The sequence below is a fragment of the Schistocerca cancellata genome, chromosome 4 (genome assembly GCF_023864275.1).
Source record: "Schistocerca cancellata isolate TAMUIC-IGC-003103 chromosome 4, iqSchCanc2.1, whole genome shotgun sequence".
Lineage (NCBI taxonomy): Eukaryota > Metazoa > Arthropoda > Insecta > Orthoptera > Acrididae > Schistocerca > Schistocerca cancellata.
In genome coordinates this window covers 882,811,432-882,826,752 of record NC_064629.1, presented here as the reverse complement: position 1 = coordinate 882,826,752, position 15,321 = coordinate 882,811,432, and the positions used below count along the sequence as shown (strand labels likewise).

Here is a 15,321-nt window from a genome sequence, read left to right as displayed (position 1 = left end):
GCATCATAGAAACTCACTGATGAAGAAAAAATTCAAAACTTAAGATCGGCAGGGAAAGTTATGGCTACATTATTCTGAGATGCTGAGGGTGTGATTACAGTTGTGTGTGTGTGTGTGTGTGTGTGTGTGTGTGTGTGTGTGTGTGTGTGTGTGTGTTTTTTAAAGCAGGGTTGCACAATAAATTCCGTCTAATACGTCAGAACCGTCAAACAAGTAACGTAGGTCTTCAGTGAGTTTGCCCAACAAAAACTGTGATGGATGTTATTCTTTTGCAATACAGTGAGAGACCACACACTAGTCACAATTGGATGGGAAGTCTTGCCTCATCCCCCATCCAGCCCTAACCTGGCACCATCAGACTTCCATATGTTGGGGCTGTTAAAAGAAGCTCATTGTGGTACACACTTTAAAGATGAGGAGGCCATGAAAATGTCTGTGCATCAATGGCTGTGGAAGCAGGACTGTGCGTTTTACTTTACTGGCATACATGCCATTGTTAAAAGATGGACCAAAACTACGTCAGTGTGGTGGTTGCATTTGAAATTCTTGACACACACACACACACACACACACAGAGAGAGAGAGAGAGAGAGAGAGAGAGAGAGAGAGAGAGAAGGAGGGGGGGGGGGGCAGTCAAAAGTCCAGGGTTATCATCCCATCGTGAAGTACATTTAATGTTAATGGTGCACATAACTGAACATATACAAATAAAAACTTACAATTAATGTGGTACAATAATGGAAAGTCCTGATAGGGCATGCACAAGTGTTTGCCCTCACACACACTTTAAATGCTGTGATGTGAACCTAAACATCTGTTCATTGTACAAGCACAATTCAGTGGTGAATTATCCTTTATATGAGAATACAGCATACTGCCTATTCCCAGTACCCACCAGGTTATTTGAGACAAATTATTTTTAAGTGTTCAGATATTGTTTTATACACCAGTGCTGTCAAGTATGGCCAAAACATGTAAATCAAGTATAAAGTTGCAGCTCAATAACAGTCACTGTTCACAGTCTTGTGAATTTCATGGCAATTGCCATATGATTACTTTTTGTAGTCACAGAATTAATAAGCAGGGAATATGATCAGAATAAATTCCCCATTTCAACCACATATCACTGAAATTGTGTATTGCAGGAACCATGACATTCTAACAACTCGAGGAGAACCCCACGCCAAAGAGGCAGAAATTGGTGAGGAAATGAAAAGGTTAAATAAGTAGAAAGTCTTTACAGGAAAGAGCTTGCAGTAAAGATTAAGCCTTGTGATAATTTGTTTTTGAATGGCAATTAAAACTCTTCCAAAAATGTTATATTGCCAACCTACGCTTTCCTCCAATTCACTGCACTGCACTATATCCAACATTGTTTTCACTACAGATGTTCACCATTTAGTGATGCTAAAAATAATAAAGTGGTGCCAACGAGACAGGCAGCAAAAACAATGTGCCTTACATATCACACGACTCTGGCGCTGATGCTGATGTGTGTCTCTCACCGAGCATGGTCGTTTGAAGTGTGTGCAGATCCACACAGTGGAAAATAAAGTGTCTACATCCAGTGGCTTAAACACTGTAAAGAAGGGGAGAATTGATTAGAGCTTCCAAAATAAGAAAAAAAGAAAAAGAAGAAAAAACTGAGCTTCACATACATTAAATAATTGTACAGAGGAAAAGTAGTATGCAGGAAAATTTAGCATAGTGTGTATGGGCATTTGGTCAGGACCAAAAAAAATGGACATAATATAGAGGAATGTTATGAAGAGGTAACAACTATCATTACTACTACTGGTTTTATAGTGTTTACTCACCAAGCGGCAGCAGTACACACACTTAAAAGACTGTTGTGATTGGCAAGCTTTCAGAGCCAGTGGACCCTTCTTCAGGCAGAAGGGTTGAAGGGGAATGAAGGAGGGTGAAGGAAAAGGACTGGAGAGGTCTAGGAAAAGGGGTAGATTTTGGGAAAGTCACCCAGCACTATGGATCAGGAACGACTTACCGTACAGGATGAGAAGAAAAGACTGATTGTTGGGGACTGCATCAGACAAGATTTGAAAACCTGAGAGCTTAAAAGTGGGAGGCAGGATAATATGCAAGAAAGAGATAACTACTAAAACATTGTGCACAAGTTAATAAGAGTGAGAAGCTAAGTGCATTGTATGTAACAGAGGTGGGTGGGAGTGGTGAAAAATAGATAGGAAAGACAATGAAAGATGTAGTAAACTAAAACGGAGTGAAGAAAAGACTAGTTACAGTGAAGAAAAGCTGAGACAGAAGAAATTAACGTGGAGTTCTGAGAAACTGGTGTCTGGGGGATGAATCCAGATGACATGTGTGGTGAAACAGGTGCCGAGGTCACAAATGTCATGTTATAGGGCATACTTTGCAACAGGATATTACAAGTTGCCAATATATACCCTCCGCCTATGCTCATTCACCCTAACTGATAATTTGGTGGTAGTCAAGCCGATGTGGAAGGCTGCACAGTGTTTACATAATGTCTGGTATATGACGTATCATTTCGCAGGTGGCTCTCCCTTTGATAGTATATGTTTTGCCAATTACAGGGCTATTATAGGTAGGAGGGTGCATAGGGCAAGTCTTGCAGCGGGGATTGTCACAGGGTTAGGAGCCATGGGGTAGGGATATGGATGCAGAAGGAGCATAGGGTCTGATAAGAATATTGGGAGGGTGACGGAAAGTTATTCTAGGTGTGGTGTGCAAAATTTTAGACAGAATGGATCTCTTTTCAGGGCACGATTTTAGGAAGTCATGGCCCTGTCGAAGTAGCTGATTAACACATTCCAGACCAGGATAATACTGTGTCACCAATGGTGTGCTCCGAAGCTGTTTTGTGGTGGGATCAGCAGTACCAGGATTGAATGTGATGGCCCGGGAGATCTGCTTTTTAACAAGGCTGGTGGGGTAATTACGTGCAGTGAAGGCTGAGGTGAGAGTGGTGGTGTATTGCTGTAAAGAGTTTGCATCCAAGCAAATATGTTTGCCTCAGATGTCAAGGCTGTATGGGAGGGAATGTTTGACATGGAAAGGATAAAAACTGTCAAAATGTAAGTATTGTTCTTTGTTGGTAGGTTTAATGTGGACAGAGGTGTGTAGCTGGCCTTCATTGAGTATATGAGATCAACATTGAGGAAAGTGGCACGGGATTTGGAATAGGACCATGTGAAATTTAAATGGGAGAAGGTATTCTGAGATTCCAGGAATTTTAGCAGGTCAGCCTCACCATGAGTCCATATGGTAAATATGTCATCAATGTATCTAAACCAAATCAGGGGCTGAACACTTATGGATCCCAGGAAAACCTCTCCAAGTGACTCATGAAAAGATTGGCATAGGAAGGAACCATCTTGGTTCCCGTGGCCATACCCCTGATCTGTTTGTATGTCTGCCCCTCAAAGGTGAAGTAGTTGTTGGTAAGTATAAAGTTGATTAAGGTGAGTAAGAAGGATGTCATAGGTTTGTAATTAGGTAGGCACTGACTGAGGAAATGTTCAGCAGCAGCAGACAGACCATGTACATGGAGAATATTTGTATAGAGGGAGGTGGCATCGTTGGTGACAAGCAAGGTGTGTGGTGGGAGTGGGACAGGCATGGATTTCAGATGATCTAGGAAATGGTTGGTATCTTTGATGTAGGAGGGGAGTTTTTGTACTATGGATTGCAGGTGTTGATCAACTAAGGCAGACATACATTCGGTGGGTGCTTTGAAGCCAGCATCCGTAGGACGGCCAGGATGATTGGGTTTGTGGATCATAGGAAGAAGGTAAAAGGTGGGGATGCGTGGTTTGGGTGGGGGTGAGAAGTTCTGTGGATTATGGTGTTAGTCCTTGTGAGGGTCCTGAGGTTTTAAGGAGGGATTGCAGGTCAGTTTGAATCACAGGGATGGGATCTTGATGGCAGACGTTGTATGTAGAGGTGTCAGACAGCTGGCGTAGACCTTCACTAACATACTCCTTTCGGTCAACTACTACAGTGGTAGATCCTTTGTCTGCTGGGAGGATAATGATGGAGTCATCAGCTTTTAGGGAATGTAGAGCCTGGAGTTCTGCAGAGGACATGTTAGGGTCATGTTTGTAGGGACCTGAGGAAGGGTTGTGAGGCAATGCTGGATGTGAGGAATTCTTGGAAGGCTTGTAAGGGATGATTTTGAGATAGTGGTGGTGAGTCAAGTTGGGATCATGGTATGAACTGTTCAAGGCAGGGTTCGATGTCAGGTTTGCTGTTCGAAAGGTTTTGGGTTGGGTTGCAAAGTGATATTTCCAATGGATATTACGTGTGAAGGAAAGGAAGTCCTTCACCAAAGCAGCATGATAAATTGCAGGTGTAGGGCTAAAAGTGAGGCCCTTAGAAAAAACAGATAATTCAGGAGGGAATAGTGCTTTAGATGAGAGATTAAGGACACTTTACTGTTGTATTTGGTTTGTGGGATTATGGGTTATTCTTGGTCTGGGAGGCAGTGGTGAAGGAGTTGATGTTAAGTAGGTTGGCCTAGCTCGGTTTGTAGGAGAGTGGTGGTGGTTGATGGTGTGTCTGTTCAGGGCACTGCAGAGGGACAGTAAGGGAAATATCACTGTTCAGGTAGTTTAGGAGAAGGTGGGATAGCTTTTTGAGGTGAAGTCTGGCATGTTGTTGCAGTTTGAAATTGACGTGGCGGATGATGCAAGGTGGTACAGTGATTAAGACACTGGGCTTACTTTCAGTAGCAGCAGGATTGCTATTGCTCTAAATCTCTTCATGTAATTGGCTTGATGGTTACTTTAATGGGTAACAAACAGCTGCTTTCTTCCACCAGCCCTGCCCAACTGATGGAAAAGAATGCAAAGACGAAAGGTAAACACTTGCCAAGCAATTGAGATGCTGAGCTTTTAAATAAGCACATAAACAAGACTGATTAAAAAAAAAAAAACCACACACACACACACACACACACACACACACACACACACACACACAGAGAGAGAGAGAGAGAGAGAGAGAGAGAGAGAGAGAGAGAGAGAGAGAGAGCTACATTGTCGTAGCACTACAAGCATGATCTTCATCCTACCTTTCCACCCCCCCCCCCCCCCCCCCCCCCCCCAAGAAAAATTGGCCAGATTTTAAATTGTAACCTTTATTTTTGTCATTCACAATTCCTAACATTCATTCACTAGTCTGTAATATGACTGTTTATAGTTGTGAGTGCACTTGCGGACTGCAGTTAACAGACGGGATACATAGTGACACTAGTTACTGGTAAATTATCTTGCAGGTGATGAAAACATTATCCAGTATCTTAAGTACTGGATTGACCTGAATGTGCCAAAGGAACATCTGGTGCACAGTTGCATATCCTACAGCCTTCCTCACACCGCAGATGTCCTACATCTACATACATACTCTGAAAGCCATCGCACAGTGTGTGATGGAGGGTGTGCTATAACACCACTAGTCATTTCCATTCCTGTTCCACTCACAGGTAGAGCAAAGGAAAAATGACTGTCTATATTTCTCCATATGAGGTCTAATTTCTAGTACCTTATCTTCGTGGTCACTGTGTAAAATGTATGTTGGTGGCGGTAGGGTTGTTCTACAATCAGCTTCAAATGCCAGTTCTCTAACCTTTCTCAGTAGGGTTCTTTGAAAGAAATGACTTCTTCCCTCCAGGGATTCTCACTTGAGTTCCTGAATCGCATCTGCGATGCTTGCATGCCGATCAAACCTAACAGTAACAAATCTAGCAGCTGGCCTCTGAACTGCTCCGATGTCTTTTTTCAATCCAACCTGCTGCAGATCCCCCACACTCGAGCAGTACTCAAGAATATGTTGCACTAGGGTCCTGTATGTGGTCTCCTTTACAGAGGAACCACACTTTCGTAAAGTTCTCCAAATAAACCAAAGTCGACCATTCACCTTCCCTACCACAATCCTCACATGCTCGTTCCATTTCATATCTCTTTGCAATGTTATGGACAGATATTTAAACAATGTGACTATGTCAAGCAGGAAACTACTAATGCTGTATCCTAACTTAAGGGTTTGTTTTTCCTACTCATCCACATTAATGTATATTTTTCTACATTTAGGGCCAGCTGCCATTCACCACACAAACTAGAAATTTTGTGTAGGTCATCTTGTATCATCCTACAGTTACTGATCTTCTACACCTTCCTCTACACCACATCATCATCAGTGAACAACTGCACCTTGTCTGCCAGATCTTGTATGTATGTACAAAATAGCAACGGTCCTATCACAGTTCCTTGGGGCACCCCTGATGTTACCCGTCTCCACGAGGACAACATACTGGGTTCAGTTACGTAAGTAGTCTTTGAACCAGTCAAATGTCTGGGAACCTATTCCATACACTTGTACCTCCGTTAACAGTCTGCAGTGGATTACCAATTCGAATGGTTTTTGGAAATCTAGAAATGTGCTGCCTGTTGCCCTTCATCCATAGTTCGCAGTATATCATGTGAGAAAAAACGGTGCTCATTCATGGACATAAGCTTTTTGGTCTCTAGGAAATTTATTATATTTGAACTCGTAATATGCTTTAGGATTCTGCAGTACACCCATGTTTAGGATATTGGTCTGTAATTTAACAGGTACGTTCTTTTCCCCTTCTGATATACAGGAGTCACCTGTGCTTTTTCCAGTCACTTGGCGCTTTGCGTCGGTGAAGAGATTCGCAAGAAATGAAAACTAAGTAAGGGGCCAGTGACGTAGAGCACTCTTTGTAAAACTGAATTGGTATTCCATCCGGACCTGGCAGCTTACTTAGTTTCAGTTGTTTCTCTATGCCAAGGATGCTTATTATTATGTCATCCGCACTGTTAGTTTGATATTTTACGTACACTACAGTTATCCAGAAATAATTCATATGTGCATCTAAATCTGTTCTGCTTGCTGAGAAGTCACCTTGGTTGTTGCAGCTCATAGGCTTCTGTGACACTGTCTGTCTTTGGTATTGACTTAATCACCTTCTGCACAGTGTCAAAAACCATTGTGCAGTCTGTAGAGGATGCTATTCTACATATTGAGAGCTAAGAAACCACTGGTCATAAAAGGGCAATTTCAAGAGGCACAAGGTCTCAAATGAGCAATGTGTATGAAGTGTATATTTTCAAATTGCTTATTTTTCATAATAAACAACGTCAGCATTGGTGATGCTGCCTCAGAAGACAATATGCATTTCTCTATGACATTTCCTTAATGTAGTTTACTCTCATTTACAGTTCATATCTGTAGAAAATAGAGCATCACTCATTACAGGGACATCAAGACATGATTTTAATGTATGGTGCAGCATGATGTAGTGTCTTGAAAACTGAATGAGTTTACGGATGGAAACTTGAGAAATAGAGCCACTCAAGCCACAGAAAGCTGGGCGAGAGTCTCAACAAAGAATCGTTCATAAAATAGAATTTGGGGAGGTGGTTTTGGATCGTGTGGGAAAAGATTCATCAATAAATGTCTATAAACATGTCCACAAAATGCACTTCTACATCTACATTTATACTCTGCAAGCCACCCAACGGTGTGTGGCGGAGGGCAGTCGCGTATGGTTCGTGGGAAGAATGACTGTCTGAAAGCCTCCATGCGCGCTCTAATCTCTCTAATTTTACATTCGTGCTTTACTTGCTGAAGAATATAATGTGGGGAGGACTGGTGGAGTAGCAGTTACTCATTTACTGTAAATAAAGGGCTGAATGATTTTGGACACATACATCTGCATTACCTAGTGCAGTACTGTTGTGGCAAAGTTCCTACAGTTTGTGCTGTTTAAATATGAACCCTCTTTTAACCATGACAGTCTTCTCAACTACCACAATAGCTGTGTTTGATATGATGAAAAGGATCATGTACAATCTTCATAATTTTCGTCCTAAAATTTGGGACACCCTGTAGTTTTCCATTGGCATCAAATAAGCTGCGCTATATTTTGACTGGTTTTTGCATTGCATTAAACATTTAGTACATAATTGCAATGGAGAGTAAAAGTTATTGCAAATATGGTGCCGCTCTTCAACTGGTGACGTTTGCATGACATGTATGCCAGTGTAATAGAAGTACAATTATTATACACGCTTCACAGAAGTGGTTAATGGTTACTGTAATAATGTTGTTAGTGGAGGGAAACACAGTTAATACTTAACATTTTGTTTTTCAGAGAAACCTGCATTGATAGTGATGTAGAAAAAACTGTTGCAAGAATGCAAACTGTAATAGACTTGGGCCGTGTAATACGTGATAGGAAGACAGTTCCAGTGAAGGTAAAGTATGGTACAAAATTTGACAGGTAATTTTTTTAGTGGAAAGTTTTGAATAGCCTTGTTTCATTTGCAGTACCCACTGCCTAGCATGATAATAATACACCCAGATGAAAAGTGCATAACAGATCTGATGCGTCTGAGGAGGTACATTGCTGAGGAGCTCAATGTTCGCCACGTGACCTTGACAACTGATATGGCTGGCTATGGAGTAGTGAGAAAGGCTGAGCCTAATTACAAGGAACTGGGAGTCCGTTTCAAGAGTGAATTGAAGACAATCACAGAAGCAGTAAAGGTACTCAAATCTTCTTATAATACTCCCCTTTAAGTATTGTACTCCATGAGCTTCATGTACAAGAGGGTACCATAAATAAGTGATAAAAGCTGTATGTATCAATCAAATTTTACAAAAAACCTTATAACCTTCAAAGTACTCCACATTGTAAAGTCTACCCTTTGGTGAACCCACTGTTGGAGGAATTTTTATTCTCATCAAAACTGATGGCTGGCATTTTTTTATTTTTATTATTTTTATTATTATTATTATTATTGTTATTATTTTTAATCAAATTCTGTATTCGTCTTAGTATATTTCATACAATTGTATCCATCTAAGCTTACAATAGAGTTAACTTTCATATATAATCAATTTATATATATGATCACAGAAAATAATTTGTTTTAGAACTACAAGGTCTTCTTTATTACTTAGGAAAAACCTCTCCACACCTATCTAAATTGAAGTCCCCTGTTTGCTTCTGTCTGCATGTTGCTGCTGATTTCGGGATCTACTGTAGGGATTTTGATAATGGTTTTTATTTATAGCTAGATTGATTTACAAGGAAGGTTTGTGTGTGTGTAATTCAAAAATGTTTTGCACAAATTGACATAACTGTGATGTACCAAAGTCAACTGCCATTCAGAAAACAATGCCATTGGCATCTACCAATGAATGGCAGAACTTGCAGCACAGGCTGTTGCTGCTCAATCAAGAGCATCTGTTTGGTGTTCACTGCTCCTTGCAGTGGCGACACATTCGTTCTTAGATACCATTGTCATGTTTGTGTGGCTTATTGTCATTTTCCATGTAATATTACAGATATAGTTACACCTTGTGTATCGATATGTGTACCTTACATGGAGCAGCCTAGCGCAGCAGCACTGTCGGCAGGTGAACCCTCAATGATCGAGCTGCTTGGTTTGGCACCAATCATTATGGGCAGTATGGAAGGCAAGGAGTAGTGGGGAGTCATGACTGGACGTCAGACATGGTAGGACAATACATGGATGCTTGCCGTGGGAAGTTCAATAAATCGGTTAAGTGTTAGAGTGTTCATCCACAGGATTGAGGACTCATTGATATTAGAAGTGAGTCATTAGCAAAGATCGGTAGAAGCAATGGTTACCTCAGAAAGGTAAAAGACAAGCTGAAATAAGAGGGAGCATCAGTAAGTGTGCTTAGAAACATTAGGAATGTTGCGTGGCTTGTAATAGAGACAATAAACTTTTCACTTCTATGAAGTCAGTATAGCCTTTAGAATCCTTTTCATATCTATTAGAACTGAGTGTGAAGAATTTTAATGTCAAGTGAGTTGCTTTTCATAGCACATGTACTGGTAGGCACACGGTTTCATCTTTAGTTTTCAGATGCATGCTCATTGGGAGTAAGATGCCCCCTCTAACGTGTGCAGCATAAACATTGATCTGATCACCATAGTTATATAAACACAGCTGGTTTTAGAGAGAAACTTTACCATGTTAGATGTGAATAAGCGAGTAGGCTTCTTACATCCATTCTGGGATTTTTACTCTTTTATGCTGCTTACACATCTTTGTGGATGAAGACAGTATTTTGCAGTACGCATGTAAAGTGGCATCTGATTGAAAGACTTACACTAGTGACCATTGAGTGACACAAAACTATTAGTACATTCTGTACATGTATACATATCTTTTTCTATGCATTTTATAAATTAAAGGCTGCCACTGCTTTCTCCTGTCCGTATGTGTAGGCTAATCTCACAAACTGCTTTAGGGACTTCGATACGGTTTTCAGTAACAGATAAGACAGTCATGGTTTCCCGAGTGGTGTAATAGCTCGCAACTCCCATCATTCCCATGAGATGTCAGTCCAAATGCCAATTAAATATGGGACACGGGACATACGTGCTTCCTGAGAACTTTGCTGCCATGCGCAGCTTACGTTGTTTAAGTTATACGGAAGTGATTTTTTTCACTTGCTAAACGTTGCTCTCTAAACATTAATAATAATTCCATGCAGTGGCTATAAAAAGATTATTGCTGTGCCACACAATTCATCCAGCCATAGATACGTAGTGCTATCTAGTTACTCAGTGGTATGCATGTGAAGCCAGGCTGGGTCAGTAGTATATTATAATGATTATTTTCAAGGAGTTCTTCAGTTGAATAGAATACACTGTTTTACCAAAGTTTGTAATACACTTTTATATTTATTGGTTGTGTACAAGCTCAGTATGATAATTTACTAAAAAAATGGTATGCTTATGTACTTGCAGTTATTATGAACTATAGGAAGACAAAGCCCACAAGTGACTGTGTCCAATATTATGTACATATATGTTTACATCTCATGTTGATTTTTTCCAGGTTTCTCTGGCAAATGTTACACAGTTGTACAGGGTATTTTGCTGTTCCTATTACAGGCTTCTAGGGATTATAAAGACGACTCAGTAGATAAAGTTTTGATGAGGAATGCATGCCCAGAAATGTACAAATACAAAATAAGTTTGAAGATCGGATCACTCTTAGATTTCCCAATTCATGATATATACACAAACAGAGAAGAGGGCACCATCATCAGTCTCTGTTGTAATTATAACACATACCATTTTCATCCCACTATAACAGTGGCTGTGAGAAACTGGTACATTTGCAGGTAGGAGGGTTGCCTGTGGTGTTTTGTGGATGTGTTGCAATCTCAGCTTTGATGAGGACATCCTTCATCACATAGAAGAGAACCCATGGGCAAGTACTCGAAACATTGCCCATGACATGGCCCCCTAAAGAGAACAAAAGTCAGAGCTCATTGCCTCCACCATGTGTGTACTGTGAAGCACAAGATTTGAAAGTTATCTGACCTTCAGACTTATTTTACATCCATCGGTACATTTCTGAACATGGGTTCCTCATCAAAACCTTCTCTACTAAGCCCCCTCCACAACCCCTAGAAGCCTGTAATAGAAATTGAGCACTATCTTGTAAATGTACAGGCTAGGCACTGTCATTATGCCAGGACATCGAAAGTTGTTTGAACAGGTATCTCGAGGTGCTAATCCTAAATTATGTCGGGTTGCTTTCTTCTTGGGGAATCTCCCCAAAGCAATATTCCCTACTGCAGATGAGAATGGAAGAAAGCATAGTATGAATCGTGTAACAACTGTTTGTTCGCATTGTTTCTTAATCCATACATATTCTAAATTAAATTCCCTGCCTTGCTTTTAGGGATTTTGATAGGGTTTTCACTAATAGGTAGACAATTCATGCAAAGGTTTGTGTATGTAATTTATTACTACTATGCCAGACAAGTTGTGCAGACATTGATTACCTGATCAAAACTGGGGTAGGTCAGTAGTTTATACAATAAAAAAATACATCAGCTAGTTTGCTGCCCAGATGAGTAGTGTGTCCTTCCCAAGAGTGGTTTTGGTCTGTGATCAGTTCAAGTAATTTAACTGTTCTATTTTTAATTTTTAATAAACTTGAGATTAAAATTTATTTCTTCTCTTTATCTTACTTAAGCACATGTATGTCATCAATGTGGTCAATTGTCGTATGGTTTTGTGGTCATAACCACAGCACAATGTCTCATGACCAGTAATGATCTTGAGAAAAAAAATTCAAAACAAGTTCAGAACTTGCACTTGAGACACATTATTGCTGGTTAGTCAGAACCTTAGGTTTTTTATCTGCACAGATATGAAAATGCTGTGGAACTGTCGCTGTCAACACAGAATATAACTTAATAGCTGGTGGTGACTCAATTACAAGCCAAGGAGCTGAACTTGGGAAGAGGGAACCAAAATCAACATCCAGGTCAGTCTGCAGGGGAGCAGAGTATCTGAACACTGCTTAGAGATGAGCACGGAGCAAAACACAATGCAACCAACATCAGCAACTGAATAAACTAAGCACATAGCGAACAGAGCACTGTGTGAAATGAAGGCCAGGTATGATTTAGTTGATGTCTGCTTGACATCACACCTGGGTCAGTGGCTCTGCACATACCACACATTGTGCACGCCCTCCGTGACAGCATTCGGCACTGTTCCAGTGCTATAACCACGCCAGCTCGTCTGCATCCATCTCAATGTCTGCTGGTAGGGATACTGTATCCCCCCCCCTGGAAAGTTCATATAGGGCCCAAAATGGCCTGGGTTCTGCTGCAACCTCCATTGCAAAACTGGAGAGGGCCCGACAGTTGGTCCATCAGCATCGGAGGGGGGGGGGGGGGGGGGGGGGGGGGCAAGGATTCATCCTCTGGTGACTGGGGGATGGAGGGCAGTGGTTCAAATTCCATGGGCTCTGCATCAGTAATCAAGGGAGCCATCTCCACCAGCCCCCTATTCCATGGTAGAAGGTAGGATGCAGAGAGCACGGTGAAGGTGGCCCTGGATGAGCACTCTGCTGTGATTGGGAGCCTCCCATTGTAAAAACACCATGACTGACCCTCTCGCCTGCCTGGCTAGGAGACGGTGGCATTGAGGGTCCAGCAATTTGAGATACAAGTGATTGGGGTAATGGGTCAGCTGACTACTACACCCAGAAACTACCCCACTGGTTAGAAGTCTGGGCACAAACAGCAGCCTCATGAGGAAGATGCAATGTGCCATGACGGACCGGGGTCTGCGACTTGGGGTGAATACCCTGCACCTGGCTGGCACCCATGCAAATGTTCTACCAGACTGCACCCATTAACCAGTGTTTGCTGGTACGCGGCGAGGAAACTAAACAGGGGATCATCATGGGATGAGGCAGATACAGACTTCATCATTTGATTTATGAACAATTGCACGAAAACTCCACCTCCGAGTTACAGGGTGGTAATTAGATGCTGGGTACTGTTGTGGATGCAAAAATGCTTGCTTGTTGAACCACATACTCACTAACATTGAATTCTGACATTGTTTTCTTTTGACTGAGAGGGGGGAGCTAAAGTTAAAATTTGAATTTCTTTAGGTACTCTTACACTAGCCACTTTTTCTTTCAGTAAGAATATTATGACATCAAAATCTTTCATCATCACACTTTTCACACCAAAACATGCTTCACTTTGTCTACCTTTGGAGATCACCCCAAATCATGTAAAGTTTTATTGCATCCTCAATACCTTGACTTTTTAGTAGTGATTCGTGAAATGTCGCCTCTGGGTCATCTGCATCACTTTCATTTCTATCACTGAGTCAGTTTTCTGTTCACAAATCTTACGACATGTTGTGCGCAGATTTTGGCCTGGTTTTATGTAGATTCTTATAGTACTTAAGGTTTTAGACAAAGACAGGCAAAATGACCTCGAAGTTTTTTAACTATTTGTCTGTGTGTTTTGAATGGATCACGACAAGTTCTCTGATGACTTTCAGAAACTTTTAAGTAATAGTATCTGTGACGTCCACGTATAGTAGCACTTCCTTGACCTTGTGGAAAGCTTGTATCGGATTGCAGCAATATCAGATCTAGTTGGTTCCCACTCAGCTATTCTATTTTTTTGTAGAGTTTTAATTAAGATATAGGTTGTCACATGATATGATGTTTTTAGTAATTTTCCAGCAGTGCATGAATTCACATTTTCCATTGCAATTCACTGAGCACTAATTCACTTAAAACATACTTTATACAACTGGAATGACAGGGCCACACCACAAACAGATATGACCTGTCTCACAGAAATATAAAGAGGAGCTGAGGCCAAATAGACTAATTGTTTCACGTCAGTTATTCTCAACAATGAATTTCAGCAGTTGTTTTGTTATTTTCATGCCTGTAAAGGATTCAAACAAGCTACTGCTGTCTAAGTACACTTTTTTTATCACTGTGAGCAGGAATCATATATATCACAGTCTTTAAAAATTACTGAATTAGTCAAATGAAAGGAAATAAATTTTCACACTTATCTTCCCTGCCTAGAATGAGTTATACTTAAATATACTAATTTGATACCCTTGCATGTGAGGCAGTGAAACAGTGAGTGGATGACCCTACTTAAAATGACCCTTTTCTATCACAGAAAAAAGTATTTTGATTTCAGATGTGTGTGTGTCAATTAGCAGAAGACCCATTAAAAATTTTATTTTATTAGAAAGCTTACAATCTAGGAGATTATTTAAGACCAAAATCAGGTTCCCAGCAGGTTGGAGAAATGTGAGCAAGTGTTTTTCCACGTCCTCGCAATTTTTCTGAGATAAACAATGACATACATTAATATTTTTAAAAAAAATTCTTTGTAACTCTACTGCTTCAATATGCCTTACTTAACTTCTGAGAAAATTCCAAATTGTAAGCTTCATAAACACATGAGTTATGGCCATTTATGTAGATAAGTACCATTTTGCGTTGACATTCTTGCAGAGCCCAGTTATCAAATATTGCTACATTTAAAATTAGATATAAAATAAAGTTGTGGTCTGAGACCAAAAAGATTTTGCAGAAGTTCATATAAGTATAAGCAAATGTGCAAAGTTGTGTGAAAATCTGAAATAGAAGGTTACAAATTCTTGAATTATTTCGTGTTTTGATGTGGAATGACCTTCAATGTATTCCTTTAATCCTGCAAACAGTCACAGATTGGTGCTTACCTTGTCTGTCAGATCATTTATGTATAAAGGGAATACGAGTAATCCTATCTCACTTCCCAGTGTCACTTCTGATGATACGTGTGTTTCTGATGAACACTCGCTGTCGAGGACAACTCTCTTACTTCAGAAGTCTCCGAGCCACTCTCATATATGGGAACCTATTCAGTATGTTCGTAACTTCATTGACAGTCTACATTGGGCTACCATGTCAAATA

The 15,321-nt window shown here is 40.6% G+C and overlaps 1 protein-coding gene across 1 annotated transcript in view; it reads left to right on the top strand.

Moving 5' to 3' along the window:
• LOC126185046 (isoleucine--tRNA ligase, cytoplasmic) overlaps positions 1 to 15,321 on the top strand; it is a 175,671-nt gene that overhangs the window by 110,493 nt on the left and 49,857 nt on the right. Inside the window, exons 16-17 of the mRNA XM_049927800.1 lie at positions 8,177 to 8,279; positions 8,353 to 8,571. Of these exons, the coding sequence (XP_049783757.1) occupies positions 8,177 to 8,279; positions 8,353 to 8,571 (322 nt within the window). The remainder of the gene's footprint in view (positions 1 to 8,176; positions 8,280 to 8,352; positions 8,572 to 15,321) is intronic.